Source organism: Pollachius pollachius, assembly GCF_949987615.1.
Source record: "Pollachius pollachius genome assembly, chromosome: 2".
Classification (NCBI taxonomy): domain Eukaryota; kingdom Metazoa; phylum Chordata; class Actinopteri; order Gadiformes; family Gadidae; genus Pollachius; species Pollachius pollachius.
This window is the reverse complement of record NC_136935.1, coordinates 9,421,120-9,440,637: the sequence shown is the minus strand read 5'-3', so window position 1 is coordinate 9,440,637 and position 19,518 is coordinate 9,421,120. Positions and strand designations below refer to the sequence as shown.

The 19,518-nt window shown below is 42.7% G+C and overlaps 2 protein-coding genes across 5 annotated transcripts in view; one reads left to right on the top strand and one right to left on the bottom strand.

Moving 5' to 3' along the window:
* Positions 1-562: 562 nt before the first annotated feature.
* On the top strand, positions 563-12,617 carry alox5a (arachidonate 5-lipoxygenase a). Of its 2 annotated transcripts, none has more exons than XM_079729160.1 (15): positions 563-602; positions 962-1,152; positions 1,621-1,819; positions 3,082-3,163; positions 3,256-3,378; positions 4,081-4,187; positions 4,367-4,539; positions 5,208-5,354; positions 5,801-6,004; positions 6,417-6,503; positions 7,077-7,255; positions 9,456-9,577; positions 9,893-9,993; positions 10,370-10,540; positions 12,293-12,617. In XM_079729160.1, the coding sequence occupies exons 2-15, from the start codon at positions 1,003-1,005 to the stop codon at positions 12,470-12,472; spliced, it is 2,025 nt and encodes a 674-aa protein (XP_079585286.1). In that variant the 5' UTR covers positions 563-602; positions 962-1,002; the 3' UTR covers positions 12,473-12,617. The 2 variants fall into 2 exon arrangements, with proteins under 2 accessions (XP_079585286.1, XP_079585285.1); XM_079729159.1 differs by lacking the exon at positions 563-602 and adding an exon at positions 747-856.
* A 582-nt stretch (positions 12,618-13,199) lies between these two features.
* marchf8 (membrane-associated ring finger (C3HC4) 8) overlaps positions 13,200-19,518 on the bottom strand; it is a gene marked incomplete at its 5' end in the record, with an annotated part of 53,655 nt that continues 47,336 nt past the window's right edge. For all 3 annotated transcript variants that reach the window (XM_079729161.1, XM_079729163.1, XM_079729162.1), the window contains 3 exons: positions 13,200-17,301; positions 18,557-18,571; positions 19,466-19,518. The exon at positions 19,466-19,518 is cut by the window's right edge and continues 83 nt beyond it. In XM_079729161.1, coding sequence (XP_079585287.1) covers positions 16,997-17,301; positions 18,557-18,571; positions 19,466-19,518 — 373 coding nt within the window. In that variant the 3' untranslated portion in view covers positions 13,200-16,996. The remainder of the gene's footprint in view (positions 17,302-18,556; positions 18,572-19,465) is intronic.

Here is a 19,518-nt window from a genome sequence, read left to right as displayed (position 1 = left end):
CCAATGGATGATAATCCTGTCAGAAGGGATTGATTGGATTCAGAGACATTTCACAAACCTTTTCTCAAAGTTGTATAAATCATGTTTATAGATGTAATAATATTGTGGTAATGGTAATTGGATTGCCTTCATATTTATTCAACTCAACACTGGAGATTACACCTTAGTTATTTTGATTAACACTAACATTCATATTCCCCCATCAAACGCCATTCCTGGCCAGTGAATGTGGAAGGTGTGCCTTTCTCAAATACACCTCAAGCACATTGATTGTCGCTCGTGTTTGGGCGAGCAACATAGCAATATTATAGATTTGTCAATCATTGACTTAACATATTGCCAGCATTGGGTTACCCTCACCTTGCAACACACAGTACACACAACCATTAGTTGCTACCAAGAGAAAGGCTTTCTGTCAGTTCAAATACACATGTTTGTTAGTTCCTCTATGAAGAAGTGAGACTAATTTGAATCACTATCTCTTATTTGCCTCTTTTGTTACTTCTTCATTTGACTTGTAAATATGATGTGTGAAATATTTCACAGATGTGGCTTCAGACATCAATAGAAACAGTAATATCTAGTTCACCGTGGCCTGAAAGGTATTCATTGGAGTATTTTCTTTTTCACATTGAAGTGTAATTGGAGCAAGGAGTCTATTCCTCTATTCTATTCTATTTGAATGCTTGGCGCACCGACCTAGTTAATTTTCAAAGAGAAAGAGTTTTTTACGAAAATACGGACTGCAGGGTAGATTATATCTCAGGCTAGTGATATACACAGACCCACCCACACATAAATAAAGGTGTTGAAGAAGGGGGGGGCGGAGATTGAGCAAGACTTTTCAGGAACAGATGTAAGAGAAGTGCAGAAGTGTATATTTCCTGCACCAGAGTCTGGGCCAGGCTAGAACTGTACCTTGCTTTAAGCTCCCTTTTTGTGACTGTTTTTGGATTTTCAGATTTCCCCCCTTCCAGCTTCGCATCGACCGGCTCGGAGGTAATGCCTTCCTACACGGTGACCGTGGCCACCGGCAACCAGTGGTTTGCGGGCACTGACGACTACATCTACATAACACTGATGGGCACGGAGCAGTGCAGCGAGAGGACCCTCCTGGACAAACCGATGTACAACGACTTTGAACGAGGAGCGGTGGGTTTATGTTGGGCTAGTGGAATGCTGCAGTCTTGTCCATGCGTGTCGTTCATGTGCATTTTTCTAACAGCCCTGTTGGTATTTGTTTAAGAAAAAGGGGAATGAAAACAAATGAAGTAAATATGAGAAAGATATTGTTTCTAGAGCTACGTTATTAATCAATCATCCATATTTGATACTAAATTTAACCTGATTTTCTTCTTTAATGTTATTATTTCAGATTTTTCAGAGTGGAAAAAAGTTCCAATCAGTTTAGTTTACATTTTCATCATAGATACACATAATGTATATACATACAAATATCAAAGCATTGAACCCTTAGACCTGCTCCTTGAAAATTCATACTTTGCTCCAAATATACCAGAATGTATTTAATAACTAACATAATCACCACCAACTGACCAAATTCCTCTTTTTAGAAGAGGGAAATATTGGGGCTTACTGGTGAATGATTGACTGCTTCAGGTTGACTCCTATGATGTGACCGTGGGTGAGGATCTGGGCGAGATCGTGCTGGTGAAGATTGAAAAGAACAAGTACTGGGTGCAGGACGACTGGTACTGCAGGTACATCACAGTCAAGACCCCAGGGGGCGAATACCTGGAGTTCCCCTGCTTCCGCTGGCTGGTGGACGAAAAGGAAGTTGTGCTCAGAGATGGAAAAGGTACATAGACACCTGTGGACCTGTGATAGGCCGGTCCACCTGTGGACCTGTGATAGGCCGGTCAACCTGTGGACCTGTGATAGGCCAGTCCAACTGTAGACCTGTGGTAGGCCGGTCCACTGTTTATAGTTTTGTGGACAGTCCCCTTTGAATACATTACATTTATAATTACAACAGGCCTGAGCAAAAAGGGGAAAAAGACAAACAAACATATTGCACACAGATGGAGCAAGAACAAACAGGCAAGCACAGATGATGGCAAAGATATCAAGGCAGTTCATGCAACAACAACACAAACACACAGGAGACAAGGGAAAATAGGCCACAAGGATCACATTCAAAGCACATAGAGCAGAACATGCAGGCAGGTAGCAGAGATGGAGCGGCAGCAACAATGACTAAGACTATGTCACATCAAACACACACATCACGTCTGACAGAAATTAATGTGTGCAATTATAGTTGTCGGACAGCCATGTTTTAAGGTGTGCTGTAAAGGTGGAATATGTATGTATATCATTGATAGTGGTAGGTAGTGAATTTCCTATTTTGTATTGCTCTAACAGAAAATGATTGTTGACCAAATGGGCTTTTTCTAAATGGGATTTAGAAGGTCACCCCCTGTGGCGCTTCTGGTGATCTGATTGCTGCTGTTACGTTGGATCATGAATGACTTTAAAGGAGGAGGAGCGGTGTTATGCAGAATTTTGAAAACCAGGCAGATGTTTTTATATTTGATTACATCTTCCCAGCTCAGCAGTTTACGGTTATTTAATATAGTACAATGATGTGAACTGTTAGGCTTCTGGTCCAACACTTTGAGTGTTCCCCTTATAAAGAGTTGCTAATGGCTTTAATGACAAACTGTTAGTTTGCCCCCAGCTTGTCATACAGTATGTAAGATGTGACATAATCATGGCATCCATGTAAAGTTTGGCAACATTAAAAGTTAGGGAATTTGTAATATATTTAAAATTGGCTAGGCTAAACTTGACCCTGTTGCACACTTTCTTAATGTGTGCTTTAAAAAAAAGAGTAGAATCAATGATAATGCCCAGATACTAAAATTGTGGCACAATACTTATGTTTTGACCTGATATTGTTATGTTCGACATGATGTTACATTGAATAAATGAATGAATGAATAAATGAATAAATATATGGTCACCTTTTACCACATAATTTCAGGTGTATACTCCAAGGAATGATGAGGAGTATTTCAGTTCAATGCAGCGTTTCCTAAACCTGTGTCTTGCTTTCAGCACGTTTGTGTCAGAATGAAAAGACGATGATTGCCAAGAAGCACCGACAGCAGGAACTGGACATGCGGCGTAGGATGTACAAGTAAGATTGAGTTGGCTGTACTTGAACTTTGAGCGATTTTTCAAACTGGTTAGGCTGGGTAGGTTGATTTCGATCCTTACTGTTCTTTTCAGATGGCAAGAGTGGCAACCAGGCTTTCCAATGAGCATAGATGCAGCCAACCACAAGGATTTGCCCAGGGACATCCAATTTGACAGCGAGAAGGGAGTGGACTTTGTACTGAACTACAGTAAAGCGTAGGTCCTCGCCTTTGTACCTACATCCATTGGCGCTGGCACAACCTTTTCAAACAAATGTTATAAATCATTATTTCCAACTTTCCTGTTTTCATGTTAATAAAATTGTCAATTTTATTTTCTTGACAGTGTTAGCCAGGTAGAGGAAGAATGCATTTTTGTTTTGCTATCATATTTGCATTTGTACATTTTTGATGCAAAACGTGTCCGACAATATATCGGAAATCCCTTCAACAAGCTGTAGCCTATACTGCCTGAATAATCAAGCTAGAGTTCTGTCATATTACATGCTGTTGCATGCAATCTGATCTGACCTTCAGGATTCTAGCAACTGTGAAAATGAAGCTGTTGAAGTTGTTCCACAGCCTGTTGGCCAAACAATATCAACCACTGTGTTCCCATGCACATGGGAAACCTGTGTACGCATGGAATTTAGGAATCACTAATTTTCCCAAACGGCCATGAAGAATGTCCTTCTGTGGTAGTTAGTAGTCATTTCCTTTTGGCTATGATTCATCAGCTTTGTATTTAAGGGACCTTGCCCCATCAATAAGTTTGCATCCAAAATCGACTGTCAAATATCTCCCACTTATAAAAAAGCCATCTCCATTGTAGGCGACCCCAAGTGGGGAAAGATGAGGCAGTGATGATTAGAAGTGACATTTTTTGCCAGGGCTAACACTCTGTGCCCCTTCTCTCCAGCATGGAGAACCTGTGTTTGAACCAGTTCATGCACAGGTTCCAGTCCTCCTGGAGCGACTTCAGCGACTTTGAGAGGATCTTTGTGAAGATCAAGAACACCATCTCAGGTTGGTTTCCTGCATGAATGAACAACTGCTGCTTTTCTCATTCTTCTTCACCTTTCTTGCCTCAAGGCAAGGGCGTGTCCTATCATGAAAACTGTGTAAAGGGCTACATAAAAGTCGACGTGAAACTACTAGCCAATCCTCTATTTACATTGTAAATAACACTGAGTTCGATTCTACAGAGTACGTCATGGAGCATTGGAAGGAGGACTTCATGTTTGGCTACCAGTTCCTGAATGGGTGCAACCCAGTGGTGCTCCAAAAGTGCACCAAACTCCCAGACAAGTTCCCTGTCACCCATGAGATGGTGGCTTTCTGCCTGGAGAGAGACCTTACCCTGGAAGAAGAACTAGAGGTAATCACAGGTCATCTCTGCACTGGAGCGTTACCATACTAGCTCACAATTCTCCTCCACACCTCCCTGCCTTTATTTTTAAGAAGAGTGCAGGCTGTTAAGTTTCGGGTGCATGCAATGCGAACAGGCCTAGAAGAGTGAAAGATACTAAGTGACCAACCGATGGAGTCCCTATATTTGAAAGTGGTGAAAGAGAGAGTCGTTAGATGGTGATATAAGATTTACAATGTTTCCTTGTTTCATTTCTCATAATATCGTAGCGCATCAGAAATCAAACATATCCTTAGCCTATAGGGAGTTGTTATAACTGGTTTCCTCAACATTTCTAACCACAACAAGCCGTTTTGAAAATCTGCCTTTTCTGACATAACTAGTGGGCGTGTCCACCTAGATCTGTGCTGGATAGATCAGTCTACCAGCCTACCCAGTGGACTGTAGCAAACGTTGCTCATCTATCCAGCACACCTAGGTGGACACGCCCACTTGTGATGTCAGAAAAGGCAAATTTTCCAAACGGCTTCCAACGGCTTATCACACTCCCACCTGGTGGTATAATATGTACCTTTAAACCTCCTAAAAACGAGGCCAGCTGTCTGTTTTACAACCACCAAGGTGTGGTCAGGTTGGAGGAGTGACCCTCTGATGTGAGCGTGGGTTCTACTCTGCAGGCGGGGAACATCTACATCGCAGACTACGAGGTGCTGGAGGGCATCACCCCCAACTGCACAGACCCCTGTACCATGCAGTACCTGGCCGCGCCCATCTGTCTGCTCTACCGGACGGTGGGGAGCAAGATCCTCCCCCTGGCCATACAGGTACCGTGTGGCCGGGCCAGAGATGAACAACAGCATCACATATATGAGCTGGGTTTATTGATAAAGCAGATGCTTCTTTCCAAAGCCACCCTACAGTAAATGTTACTTGGTTTGAGGTCAATAAACAGGGGTAAGTCATCTTGCTTAGAGATGACTGTTGCCATTGGGGATCGAACCCAGTAGCTCTTGACACCCATTCAATTTGAATCCTTGACCTAGAACAAAGGTTCTGGGTTCAAACCCCAATATCTTTTGTCTTCCTGCATGGCCTCCCAGAGCAAGATTCCCTTATCCCTACATGCTCCTGAATGGGAATATGCATCCAGATAAACTCACAATAGGTTGTATAAAAGTGTCAGCTGAATGGGTAAATAGCAAAATAGTAACATCATCTTCTATCTTCATCATATTATTCCTCTTTCCTTCCTTCATCTTTGCCCTCCCAGTTGAGTCAGGTGCCTGGTGAGAATGCCCCCATCTTCCTGCCCAGCGACAGTCAAGACGACTGGCTGATTGCAAAGATCTGGGTGCGCTCGGCCGACTTCCACGTGCATCAGACCATCACCCATCTCCTGAGGACCCACCTGATATCCGAGATGTTCGGAGTGTCCATGTTCCGACACCTTCCCGCCGTCCACCCCATCTACAAGGTGATGCCCCCACCGTTTTCTTCCGTCGCTCGGACGTATCGACGGATCAACGATGGAGATCAGATGTTATTTTGAGCTTTGTTCCATTCTATTCAGATGAGGAATGTCGGGATTCACGGCAGAAGTACAGGGCAGTAGTAGTTAAGAAGAAAGAGATGGAGTGAATAATGATTATCATGGTAATGATAACGTGGTAATGTAGTGTATAGTACTAAAATCGTAGCCAAAGAACTATGGGCACACATAATGAGCTGCAGTAATAAAATAGAAATGCTCAATGTCAACGTAAACAACAGTGTGTCTGAGGTGGTCAACGTGCTCCCATGTGCTTGAGGGACATGGACGCACAGGTCGTCTCAGGTGGCTGGGCGGTCCACTCATGTTCTGTATGGTTGTTCCTCATCCCTCACAGCTGCTTGTGCCACACATCCGCTACACCATCGCCATCAACACCAAGGCCCGGGAACAGCTCATCTGCAAGTTCGGCATCTTCGACAAGGTAAGGGAAAACCATGACGCCTGAAAGACGAGATGTGACTGGTTCTTTATTTTCATGCGGTCACAGGTGGGAATACCGAAAATTGCTACCCAAGGAGAATGAAAATGATGATGTTGTACTCTCAAGTAGAGGTAAAAGAACGTAGAGCATGTCATTAATTGTGCAACAGGTTTTTGGTTTGAATTCCCTCTTGGCACATTGTTCTAGGAATGTTGGAATCTTGTCTTAACACACATACAATCGCAGTGTTGCAAGACTCTTTTGATGAAAAGCAGGCACCAAATGGTATACGTTATCATACTTATTCTTTACATGGTTTTACATTAAAAAACGACATCAGGGGCGCCCCCGGTGGTTAACTGGGTAGAGCGCGTACCATTCTCAGTCATAACTGCAGCGACCCGGGTTCGATTTCTGCCCGTGGTCCTTTGCTGCATGTCCTCCCTTCTCTCTCTCATGTATCATCCTGTCTAACTCTTCAAAAGTAAAAAGCATACCAACGCAAAAAAAAATGGTTGTCAACATTTGAGATGATGCACGTCCACAGCTCTGTCGTGTTCTCCTTTCCTCCAGGCCAATGGCACAGGTGGAGGTGGACACGTCCAGCTGGTCCAGAAAGCCATGAAGACCCTCACCTTCAAGTCTCTGTGCTTCCCCGACTCCATCAAGGCCCGCAATATGGAGAGCGTGGACGAGCTGCCCACTTACTTCTTCAGAGATGATGGCAACAAAGTGTGGGATGCCACCAAGAGGTCTGTTAGCTAACTGTTAACAGATTTATCGATGAGAATTTGGTATTCGGTGAATGGTTTAATCAGAAGTGTCTGAAACACCCACGGGGTGCTAAGATTAACCCTGGTGGTGTTATTGCTATCGCCTACCAAATGTTTGATGCAGAATCACCATCTAATAATTATCCAATGAATATAGATGTTTATAGATGTTTTGCCTTGTTGAATGTACTTTAGGTACAGTGGGGCAAAAAAGTATTTAGTCAGCCACCAATTGTGCAAGTTCTCCCACTTAAAAAGACGAGAGAGGCCTGTAATTTTCATCATAGGTAAACCTCAGCTATGAGAGACAAAATGAAAAAAAAAATCCAGAAAATCACATTGTCTGATTTTTTAAGAATTTATTTGCAAATTATGGTGGAAAATAAGTATTTGGTCACCTACAAACCAGCAAGATTTCTGGCTGTCACAGACCTGTAACTTCTTCTTTAAGAGGCTCCTCTGTCCTCCACTCGTTTCCTGTATTAATGGCACCTGTTTGAACTCCTTATCAGTATAAAAGACACCTGTCCACAACCTCAAACAGTCACACTCCAAACTCCACTATGGCCAAGACCAAAGAGCTGTCAAAGGACAACAGAAACACAATTGTAGACCTGCACCAGGCTGGGAAGTCTGAATCTGCAATAGGTAAGCAGCTTGGTGTGAAGAAATCAACTGTGGGAGCAATTATTAGGAAATGGAATACATACAAGACCACTGATAATCTCCCTAGATCTGGGGCTCCACGCAAGATCTCACCCTGTGGGGTCAAAATGATCACAAGAACGGTGAACAAAAATCCCAGAACCACACGGGGGGACCTAGTGAATGACCTCCAGAGAGCTGGGACCAAAGTAACAAAGGCTACCATCACTAACACACTACGCCGCCAGGGACTCAAATCCTGCAGTGCCAGACGTGTCCCCCTGCTAAAGCCAGTGCATGTCCGGGCCCGTTTGAAGTTTGCTAGAGAGCATTTGGATGATCCAGAACAGGATTGGGAGAATGTCATATGGTCAGATGAAACCAAAATAGAACTTTTTGGTAAAAACTCAACTCGTCGTGTTTGGAGGAGAAAGAATGCTGAGTTGCATCCAAAGAACACCATACCTACAGTGAAGCATGGGGGTGGAAACATCATGCTTTGGGGCTGTTTTTCTGCCAAGGGACCAGGACGTCTGATCCGTGTGACGGAAAGAATGAATGGGGCCATGTAGCGTGAGATTTTGAGTGAAAACCTCCTTCCATCAGCAAGGGCACTGAAGATGAAACGTGACTGGGTCTTTCAGCATGACAATGACCCCAAACACACCGCCCGGGCAACGAAGGAGTGGCTTCGTAAGAAGCATTTCAAGGTCCTGGAGTGGCCTAGCCAGTCTCCAGATCTCAACCCCATAGAAAATCTTTGGAGGGAGTTGAAAGTCCGTGTTGCCCAGCGAAGGCCCAAAAACATCACTGCTCTAGAGGAGATCTGCATGGAGGAATGGGCCAAAATACCAGCAGCAGTGTGTGAAAACCTTGTAAAGACTTAGAGAAAACGTTTGACCTCTGTCATTGCCAACAAAGGGCATGAAACAAAGTATTGAGATGACCTTTTGTTATTGACCAAATACTTATTTTCCACCATAATTTGCAAATAAATTCTTTAAAAATCAGACAATGTGATTTTCTAGATTTTTTTTTTTTCATTTTGTCTCTCATAGCTGAGGTATACCTATGATGAAAATTACAGGCCTCTCTCATCTTTTTAAGTGGCAGAACTTGCACAATTGGTGGCTGACTAAATACTTTTTTGCCCCACTGTATGCAAAGAGGGAGAGAATGGGATAGGGAAAGCGAGAGAGAGAAGTGTTGTTGCCAACATCGTTAAGGAATATCATTGTGTGTGTGTGTGTGTGTATGTTGTTGCGTTTGTGTGTGTAACTTTGTTTTTCTAAGAGCGACTTTTGCGTGTAGATGGACAGGGAAATGTGTGCAGAACATGTTTGTGCACATGTTTGTGTGTGTGTGTGTGTGTGTGTGTGATAATAGGAGAGAGAGAGAGAAAATTAAGGTAGGGTCATAAATGGATAGAGCTGAATGGATAACACATAGTTTACTGAAGCAAAGGGGAAGTTTAAATGAGAGAGTAACTTGAGATTTCCGGCTGAATCTATTTAATGGTGTCTTTTCTTACCAGCTTTGTGTCAGATGTGGTGAACATTTACTACGCCAGCGATGAGGTGGTACAGAAAGACGAGGAGATCCAGGCCTTTGTCAAAGACGTGGTCAACTTTGGCATGCAGGGCATTGAATCCTGCGGTACGTAGACTGCAGACAGTTGTGATATTAGTCTGTTTTATTCTAAAATAATCTCATGGTGGGTCATATTTAAAACCCCATTTCAGTCATGGTGGACCAGGGGGTTGGATCTGTGAATGCTTAACAGCTAGAGCGCGATGGATTCATCCATGGAGTGTTCTCTGCGGGCCTGCTTACATTTCACCACCGCCACCTCCATCACCGTGTGCTTTGTGCAAGGGCATAAGGCCGGAAGTGCGCTTGCAAAACGATGGTTGCTGTCTGCTTTCGCCATACCCAGACATTTCTCATTTCCTATTCTGTTCGTCGTTCCAGAGTTCCCCAAGTCCCTGAACACCCTTGAGGAGCTGACTGAGTACCTGACTGTGGTCATCTTCACAGCCTCCTCCCAGCATGCTGCTGTCAACTTTGGACAGGTACTTAATGCAGTACACATGCGTACACGCGCGCACACACACACACACACACACACACACACACACACACTGTATGGGACTGTGTTTCATTCAGCAGTTATCATTTAGATTTACATTTAAGTGACACAACTCATCTTTTTAATGAATTTTTCATTGGATTCGGGGGAATTCAACAGACAGCATGGTGATGTGATTAAAGTAAAGTATGTGTTTCTGTAGTGCTCCATAGGAGGGCATTGCACTCGGATACGCTGTTCATTGACGTTTACTCATGCCCTGTTTCAAAATAAGAAGATGGTCGAGCACACTACAAGGTGAAACGCCAAGCCATCCTCTGTCCCCCCCCCCCCCCCCCTCCTTGTTGTGTACCCTGTAGTACGACTGGTGCTCCTGGATCCCTAACTCCCCCTCCACCATGCGCATGCCCCCGCCCACCGAGAAGGGCGTGACGGACATAAAGCTGATCATAGAGAGCCTCCCTGACCGCGGGCGGTCCTGCTGGCACCTGGGGGCCGTGTGGGCCCTCAGCCAGTACCAGGAGAACGAGGTACAGAGGGAAGGGCGATGGGGTGCATGAAGACCTTCATCACGGGTGTCAAAGCATTTCAGACTTTTGGACAGTGGGACAGTTTGTCATGCCACTTTTGCTCAATGAGATCAAAACTGCAAGCTTATATCTTCCAGTACAACACAACTCATCGGTGACTGAAACTTCACAAATGTGGTCCCCCGCTTAACAAAGTGACAAATCCACACAGGTTTTACTTTCGCAACGCTTTTTGCAATAAATGTGTTTACTGAAAACGTTCACTTAGAACTTTCACTACAGGAGGGGGTGCTGGGTAAACCAGTCAGATATCAAAGAGGAAGTATTATTTTGTTCTGCTCTCTCACTGATGTTGACTTATTTAAAACAAATAAGGGTTTAGCTTCATAAGGCATCGTAAAATGTATGACTTTCCCGCTCAAGCTGCGATAATTTATCTTTAAATGCCTGAAGGGCTCAATGTCATTCATCTGCGTTTTGGTAAAAGACACTTTACATATAATTCAGAAAGTTGAAGGCACCTGGAACTGTGCCTACTTTCTAAACATTAATGTAGCGGAAGTGGTTAAGAATATTGTGTTCGTACAATAGGTTAACATTTGTGTTTAACATACAGGCTATACGTGTGCATGTCACAGAAAATTAAATGATGGCCAGATTCCGAATATATGCACATATGCAATTAGTCTGAAACCTTCCGTTCATTTCTGATTTCCAAAGGGTGTCACCAACGGGCGCAGACCAAAATGCCTCTGGACGCTTTTGGATAGGCCTTCAACCAATCACAGCAAAGAGATGGGTGATGCATCACTGAGCGACGAAAAAACATATTTCTTTAAAGCTTAAGTGGAGTCGTATGTTCATCTTTAAGTTAAAATATATCGCATCAAAAGCACAACAAACATTTAAAACACACTCTGTTGAGTTACACATCTCTACAAACGTTGATATAAAACGTATTTACAGTTCAGAAATGTTGAGATTACCAGTACCAGTGGTTTGCAGAAACGTACAAATACCAACGTTCTCTTATGGTGACTAGGTTGCTATAACTTTTACCATAACAGGGTTAACTCACTCCCACAGCTACAAGTGCAGGTTTTGCAAAAGATTTATTGCAAAATGTTTCGCAAAAATCAAGGAGTGCAGACATCTTTAATTTTGGGAAGCACATTTGTGAAGTTGCAGTGACCGTTCAGAATTGTGCAACTGCCAAACCCATTCATATCTTTGTGGTTAAGCAAACCGGTTATCTGTTCAACTGTATTGTGGTCCTCTTTCCCAGAATGAGGAAACCATTATATTAATATGATATTACATTCATGAGAAAGTGACTCACATATTTTCCATCTCTGAAACTTAAATTCGTTTAAAAAATTTCCGTAAACCATCATAGGATTTTTGCACATTTGATTCAAGTGAAAATGTGAATAACATTCTACTCTACTACTGTCCAGGCAGATTTATCCATCATACTTCTGCCATTACAAGGTTGATTTTTAAATGGCTATAAACCAATCAATATCACTTGGTGGTAAACTATGGCACTTTAAATGTTCCTATCGGAGATGTACAATCCAAAGCCTTGTTTTTCAGTATCGTGTGGTATCTCTATTAGACACGGTTGGACTTCATTTTTGTTTCCCCTCAGTTTTAGCCTTCACATGAACCAGGAACTGGTAGAACTGCTTACACTGCTTGTGTAAGGACTTGGACAATGATTTTCTGACGGCTTGCCTCTCTGCTCCCCAGCTGTACCTGGGCATGTACCCTGACGAGCACTTCATCGAGCAGCCAGTGAAGGAGGCCATGAAAAAGTTCCGGAAGGTCCTGGCCGGGATAAGCACGCTCATAAAGCTGAGGAATGAGGGGAAGAGGCTGCCATACTACTACATGTCACCAGATAAGATCCCAAACAGTGTTGCCGTGTGAAGGACCAGAAGGTTCTTCCAACAGTGGGACAGAAGACCATGTTTCCATTTTTATTTTATTTTAGTCTTTGATAGAAATAATTTGAGAATTTCTTTGCTGCCAAATTTGCTACTGTAGAATTATATTAAAGGTGGTGTTATTCCGCTTTTCGTCTGTAATAGTCAATTTTATCTTTTGTAATAAACAATTGTTCTGCGAATAGCTTTGATTTCAACGGGTCGGTTATGTTTTTTCAGGTTGAAGTTATTAAAAAAAAAAATTTCAACCCACGAATGTCCAAACATCAATCCAATCACAAAACAATAACAAAATAAAGATATTGGGAGCAAAATGGAAAATAAAATTCAAGTTAGACCTAAAGAAAAAACATAACCGGTTCTTTAGAACCTTATATTTACAACTCCTTTAAATAAGGCTGTAAATATACGTACTGTATATGTATGTGTGTGTGTCAAATGTACTTACATTTGCATAGATATTCAACATCTATCATCTAGAGGCATCTACAGCATATATATTATGCTGTACCATTGATTACAGGAACTCATTTTAGCCTACTATCTATTTGCATGAATCCTCAGGAACAAAACAAAATAGAACACATGTACCCCTTTACTACTTTCCTTTAAACAAATTATTATATCCAACTTATCTAGATGTCCTATATGGTCACTATATCTTTGCATTTTTCAAACCTTGAAAAATAAATATCCGGCAGTTACAACACTTTAAGAGTTTCTGCATTTTTATTAGATCGTTTTTTAATTCTACATACTTCTGTTCAAACATGGGAAATGATATTGAAACACATCAATATTTCATTTAAAAAACGTAAAATTACTTTTACCAAATCTTTTTTTTAATTTTTACAGTTACTATGCCAAAGTAAAATTCACAGACAAACGTGTGGAATGATATAAGACAGGGGAACAGTCGTGTATGCGCCAGTTCGGTCAGTAGTAAAAATAAACCGTAGTTGTATGCAAGTCACACTCTCCCAGACACAAAGAAAATCGAAATTAAGTTATACGCGTGGTCGAAAAAAACAAAGAAATAAAATTGACCTCTGAAGGTGCATTTAGGCCCTGATTCGATTTGTCTTCTAGAAGCAAAAAAAAATAATAGAAGGTTAGAGCTGTTGACTAGCATGGTTATAGTTGTGGCTGATGGCTTCATGAGTGTCTTAATGTTATTCATATTTTAGGCTGTCTGGGTTCATAAAATAAAAAAAAATGTAAAGGAGCCAGCTCCTATAATCACAAAAAACATATCTAAAATAAAAACTAAATCAACAGGTATTTTTTTAAGTTAAAGTCAAGAAAATCATACATGTATAACATAATTGAACACAAGACAGTGACAAAAAGACCTAATCTGCTTCAAGGGCTACATTATGAACCAACTGTGTCCAATAGGTGGACACAATTGGACATAATACTCTATTATACATTATTGCCTTCATAACAAAAAATAAAGCGAAAAAGAAGATATGAATGAGGACTAATGCCTGAGAGGTTATGTGAAAGTTGCATACAATTACGATTACACATGATGTTTTACTTTTTAAAATAAATACTACACAAAGTTAAGCAATAATCATATATAATATATAATTAATGTTATATAATTGTATATTATATAATAATTATATAAGTCTCTGAGCTTCAAAACACCAGTAAATGACTATAGAATAGAACCACAACAAAAGGGTAATTGCACTTTTTTTTTGTCTGTGTAACTGCACAGAGCCTCATGGGAGTTCACGTCTGGGAGCATCTTCACCACTTCTCGGATCTTGATCCAACGTGTTTGTCATCAACAACACACAACTCTCTGGGCTCATCACGACTTCACCGATGAAAGACTCTGGATTCCCAAGTCATTGAGGGGGGCATGTACATAAATACAGTATGCAGTACTGAGAAACAAAGCGCCGGTTGTTTTCCTTCAGCAGTACTACTACGACTACTTGTTAGCTTGGACCGTTGTTAGTTTTTATGAACAGTGTCCTGGTATCAAAGATGTTTGTAAAAATGTATGTTAACTGGAATGGTTGTTAGGCTCAACATGAGCCTGGAATTGCTGTGCTCCCAAATACACAAAAGCACTTTGCGACAGACTGTAAGCCCAAAACACATCATCTCGAGAAATCCACCGCTCCCCTCTGCTATAACTGTAACTTAACTTGACCAGCAGGTGGCAACAGAGACAGCTTCTGTCCAGCTGCACCTGCTGCATTAGGGAGGCTAGCAGTAACATAGGTAGGCTACCAACTGCCATCACACATTGCGTTGCTGGAAGAAAATATATTTCGATTTTAATATTATTCGCTGATTGGTAAAAATTAACCCTCCGTTGTTATCCAACGCTATTACAATTTTATAAAAATGGTAAAAATACAGTGACATCAGTCATCATCAGTCTATCAATGATGAAGTGCTTGCTTACCCATTATATATATATATATATATATATATATATACAATAGTCTCTGCAAGACCTGTAGCCTAAAAGGCTTAACCCGGGGAGAGGGACAACACACATCACCTTGTGATTTTTCTGGTTCAACAGCAACGTGCACTTTCTCCACGTGTCACGGGACCCCTGGGGTGAAACGCGATCCCCCCGTTCAGGGTGCAACGGATCCCCCAACTCATCTTAAAAAATACATGCAGAGCAACGCGGCGTGTGCTCAACATATCAGCTGTCCGCCTCATGCATGACCCTTTTGTGTCAAACGAAGCTAAGCAGGCAGGGGTGTCCCGTTTGCGGAGAGTGACAGTACATCATCGTCCGCCCCAGAGGCTGACCGCGGTACCATGGCAAAACAACGAGGGGACCATGGCGACACGTGTCTCCCTGTGTTCCCATGATAGCGGTCAGCAGGTTCTGTCAGCGGGAGCTGGGACTGCCCTGGCTGGGGACGGACGGGGGAGACGGGGGAGGGACGAGGGGGAGGGTCAAGAAGAGCACAGCATAGGAAAAAGGAAAGCAGAGGATTTCTCAAGTCATATCCCATATGATTAAGCACAACGAATGAACAGATATTTTAAAAACTGCCACGTGGAGTACCATGACGTCAAAGACGGTGTCATTTCACAAGATAGAAAATACGCTGCTGATGTGTGTTTTTATTTGTTGTTGTTTTTTTTCCGTGTTCCGAACGTCTAAACATGAATTCATGACGTGGAGATTATCTCGCAATTTCCTGCGGCCGGTAAAAAAAAAAAGAAGAAAATAAAATGATTTTCTGGTTTTGTTTTTTTCAGTTTACATTCTCGAAGCCTTCGTTAAAATAAGAGGAAGTCTGGGGATGAAGACGCAGGGTGGGGTGGTGGGTGGGGAGATCTTCATCATCTGAGTGTTTCAGTTTAACTATAACCCCCCCGAGGTACCAAAGACGGTGGAAACAGGACACTTGGTGGTGATGACTTTTTGTGGTTTTGACCGAATGCTGGAAATGATTGATTCAGCAGGATTCCATTATAATTCTTAATATTCCTTTTTTCGTAATCCACAGGAGTGTATATATAGTGTGTGTGTGTGTGTGTGTGTGTGTGTGTGTGTGTGTGTGTGTGTGTGTGTGTGCTAAAACAAGGGCACAAACAAGATGAAATATAAATCAGGGACAGACAAATCCTCTCTCTCTTTCTCCCTCACATCGCTCCACTGGATGTAAGACTTGAATCTTTTCAGAGGACAACGGGGGTATATATCCAAGAGTTTCTGGAGTCTGTCGAAAACAACAACTACAACAAGGACCACAATGAAAAGAAAGTGCTTTGATGCATGGGAGATTGGACCAGGGCTTGGGGGTCAGATCAAGTGAGAAGCAGATAGAACTAACGCTTTGGTCCAGACATTTCTGTTTGTGTTTTTTAACCGACAGCTGTGTGTGTATGGTAGCCCGGGAAACCTGGAATGTTCCGGAAACATCCGGTCATGGGACACTCGCGGCTCCACGGTTAGTTGTGCCTGACACTCGCCGCAGGTAAAACAATTCAAATATCCAAACCTGTCGGCGCAGTAAAATCAAAACCACGCAACGGAAACATTTAGAGATAATCGAGAGGCCGCGTTTCTCGGTCCGGCTTTCCTAACGGTTTGTGTACGTGTGTTTGTACGTTTGTGCGTCTTGGTGAAAATGGGTAGGGTGGCATCATCCAGGCCTCTTTAGATTGTCGATGGAGACACTTCCGTTCCTTGGGAAACACTGAGAGGAGCCCGCAAGCAGACCTGAAACAGGGCTCCAAAAGCGGGAAACTGGACGGACGTCGGTTCAAGATGAGTAAGGGGTCGTTGCTGGTCCTGTACTTGTCAGACCCGCCCCCCTGTCACATGACAGGGGTGTTTAGGGGGGTACTTTCAAACAAAAATCACCTTGGGCATCAAGGGGACGGACGGTGTTCACCGCAGCAGAGTTCATCCATCCACCGCCATCAACAGCGGACTGTTTTGTGTACATGTACATTGTGCCATACTGCCGTGTCTGCGCGGTGGGAGTGGGGGGGGCGGGCAGGGAGCTCAGACGTGGAGCACCTCCATACTGTACTCTTCTGTCTCTGTGTACTGGGATGAGTTTGTGTCCGACAGGGCCGGGGCCAGGGCCTCCTTGTTCTCCAGACTGGGCTCCATCAGAGGAGGCTTCTCCAGAGCCAGCTTTTTGCAGGTGTCCGGGCGGTTCTGGACGTATATGACCCTGTTGTAGGCCTTGAGTCTCCTCCACAGCTGGATGTAGACCTTACACTGGACGTACATGAACACCAGCCCCCCCGTGAAGCCGATGGCCACCACCACCAGCTTGGTCCAGAACGGCCATTCAAGGATCCCTGGGCAAAGGGGACAGAGGAGGGACAAAAAAAAGAAGAAATAGAGAAAGGTTACAAACTTACAAACTACAGACTTTAACACCAAGGCATCGGTCAGAGGTGGAATGTCCAGGTGAAGGAAGACACTATATTATCTACGGTACAGCCATTTGCATCTCCAGAATGGAGTTGGTGTCTTGCCTTGGCAGACTGCCAGTTCAGCCAGAATTATGTTTATTATGTTTAAGATGTTTATTAGAACGGAAGACATAGTACTGAGCATCCCCAATGGGTAAAGAAATAATGAACTAGACTTAACCTTGTAATAATGCAATTTGTATCAGTGTTTCTTAGTCATTTCAAACTCTTTTGGACTGGTAGATCTTTTTTAAAGTTTGGCCAGCCTAGCTTTATTTTTTTTGTACCTGGAGATGACCACCTCTACAGATACGTTTATAAATTGATTTGTATGAAAGAAACAGTTAATCAAGGGTAGGGGGGAAAAAAAGATACACAAGCACAATAGCACAGGAAAATAGATACAAGGGAAGATGGATGGTTTAAATTGTATTTCTTTCTTATTAAACATTTCATCACCACCACCGCCACACCCAGGGTAGCATGACTCAAAGTGTGAGGCAGAGGGGCAATTTGGCAGAATCACAGAAGGCAACAGCTCATTCTTACTTGATGAAAAACAAGCATTATCTTTGAAGCATGCATTTTTAACACTTTGTCAACGGCCCCTAAGTCTACAGTCATCTGTGCTCCTGCAGTTTCCCACTTGGAGGAAAACCTTGTTAATAATAGAAGTAAAACAATAAAAAAAATGGTCCAACTTTAAACAGTTAAGTCTGAATTGACTGCATGAGTCCTGAGTATTTGTACCGGCTATTGATTTCCCTGAACGCATGCCGTCTATATTGTGTGAATGATTTATGCCTTAGCAAAGATGCTCCGTGATCCAACTACACGATTAGTTGTACATCAATGAGAATTTCTGCCATAATCTAATTGTTTCTCGGCTGTAACTCGGTAGACGCAGTGAATATAGCCTGAGGGGGGACCTTTTCTCTTTTGTTTTCATGTTAATCCCATCACCGGATGGGACAGGTATTGTGTTAAGTTTAACCAAACAGCTACCGTGTTGTGATATAGGTTTGAGCTTTTAAAAAAGGGGTAGGCAGGAAATAAAAGCCAGCACTCGACAGAGAGATCGTCAGGGAGGGAGGAAACAATTGAAACAGATGAAACAGATGAAAGGAAACATGTTTACCTGGGATTCTTCCCGCTGCATGAATGAAGAAATCGTAAGCATCATTGATTCACCAAAACACCAACAGATGGATAAACAATTTATTATTACTGATGTGCCACTTTCCACACTAGTGTAATTCTACTCAGCATGCAATATTTGTTCTGCACGAATACAAAGGGTGTCACAGTGAGAAATGACAATGTTCAATCAAATCAGACATTCACATCTCCTCGAGAAATAGAATACATCAAAAGTTGTTTTTGTAGAAAAATTGTAAGTTGCTGAATTGAAGAATAATACAATGCAAAAACAAATGAACATGCTGTGTGTTGAGTACGTCAGGGAGAAGGGATACCATTGGAACCGGTGAGTGAGTCTATTCAACCATACAACAGTCTTGATGAGGTCAAACTAGTATGAGTAATTCTTTGGGGTTTTGGTTGGGAGCCACCGAACTGACTGCTTTAATATCGACACACTGTGCATAAAAGACCCTCACCAACTATGGAGTGACAGACATCTCCCCATTACACTCCCACTCTATTCTACTCCATTCTACATGCCAGCATGAGGGAACATGCTGACAGCAATGCGGGTGCTTAGTTCTGTCAGCTCCAGAAACAATATGTCCTGGTCGCCTCCTCGAGTCCTATCTCCCGATCAGAACAACTAACCCACGTAAACCAATTGAAATACCCTTTCTGGGTGTGCGTGTGTGAGTGCGTGCCTGTATGCTTGCCTGCGTGCAGTTGTGTGTGTGTGTATGCATGCCTTGTGCATGCATATATGTATGTGTCTCTGTGTGCCTGTATCTGTGCATATATCTGTGTAACTGTGTGCATTATTTCTGGTGTGTGTGTGTGTGTGTGTGTGTGTGTGTGTGTGTGTGTGTGTGTGTGTGTGTGTGTGTGTGTGTGCCCTCCTGACCTTGTTTGATCTCCTCGGCAGTGCGGTCGATGAGGACGTAGAGGGACCACACC

Bases quoted from the DNA above. Each gene is read 5' to 3' on its own strand.
- alox5a (XM_079729160.1), top strand. From the start codon at position 1,003: ATGCCTTCCTACACGGTGACCGTGGCCACCGGCAACCAGTGGTTTGCG. The intron at 3,379-4,080 runs GTAGGTCCTCGC...CCTTCTCTCCAG, and splicing joins GTACTGAACTACAGTAAAGC to CATGGAGAACCTGTGTTTGA. The intron at 5,355-5,800 runs GTACCGTGTGGC...TTGCCCTCCCAG, and splicing joins TCCTCCCCCTGGCCATACAG to TTGAGTCAGGTGCCTGGTGA.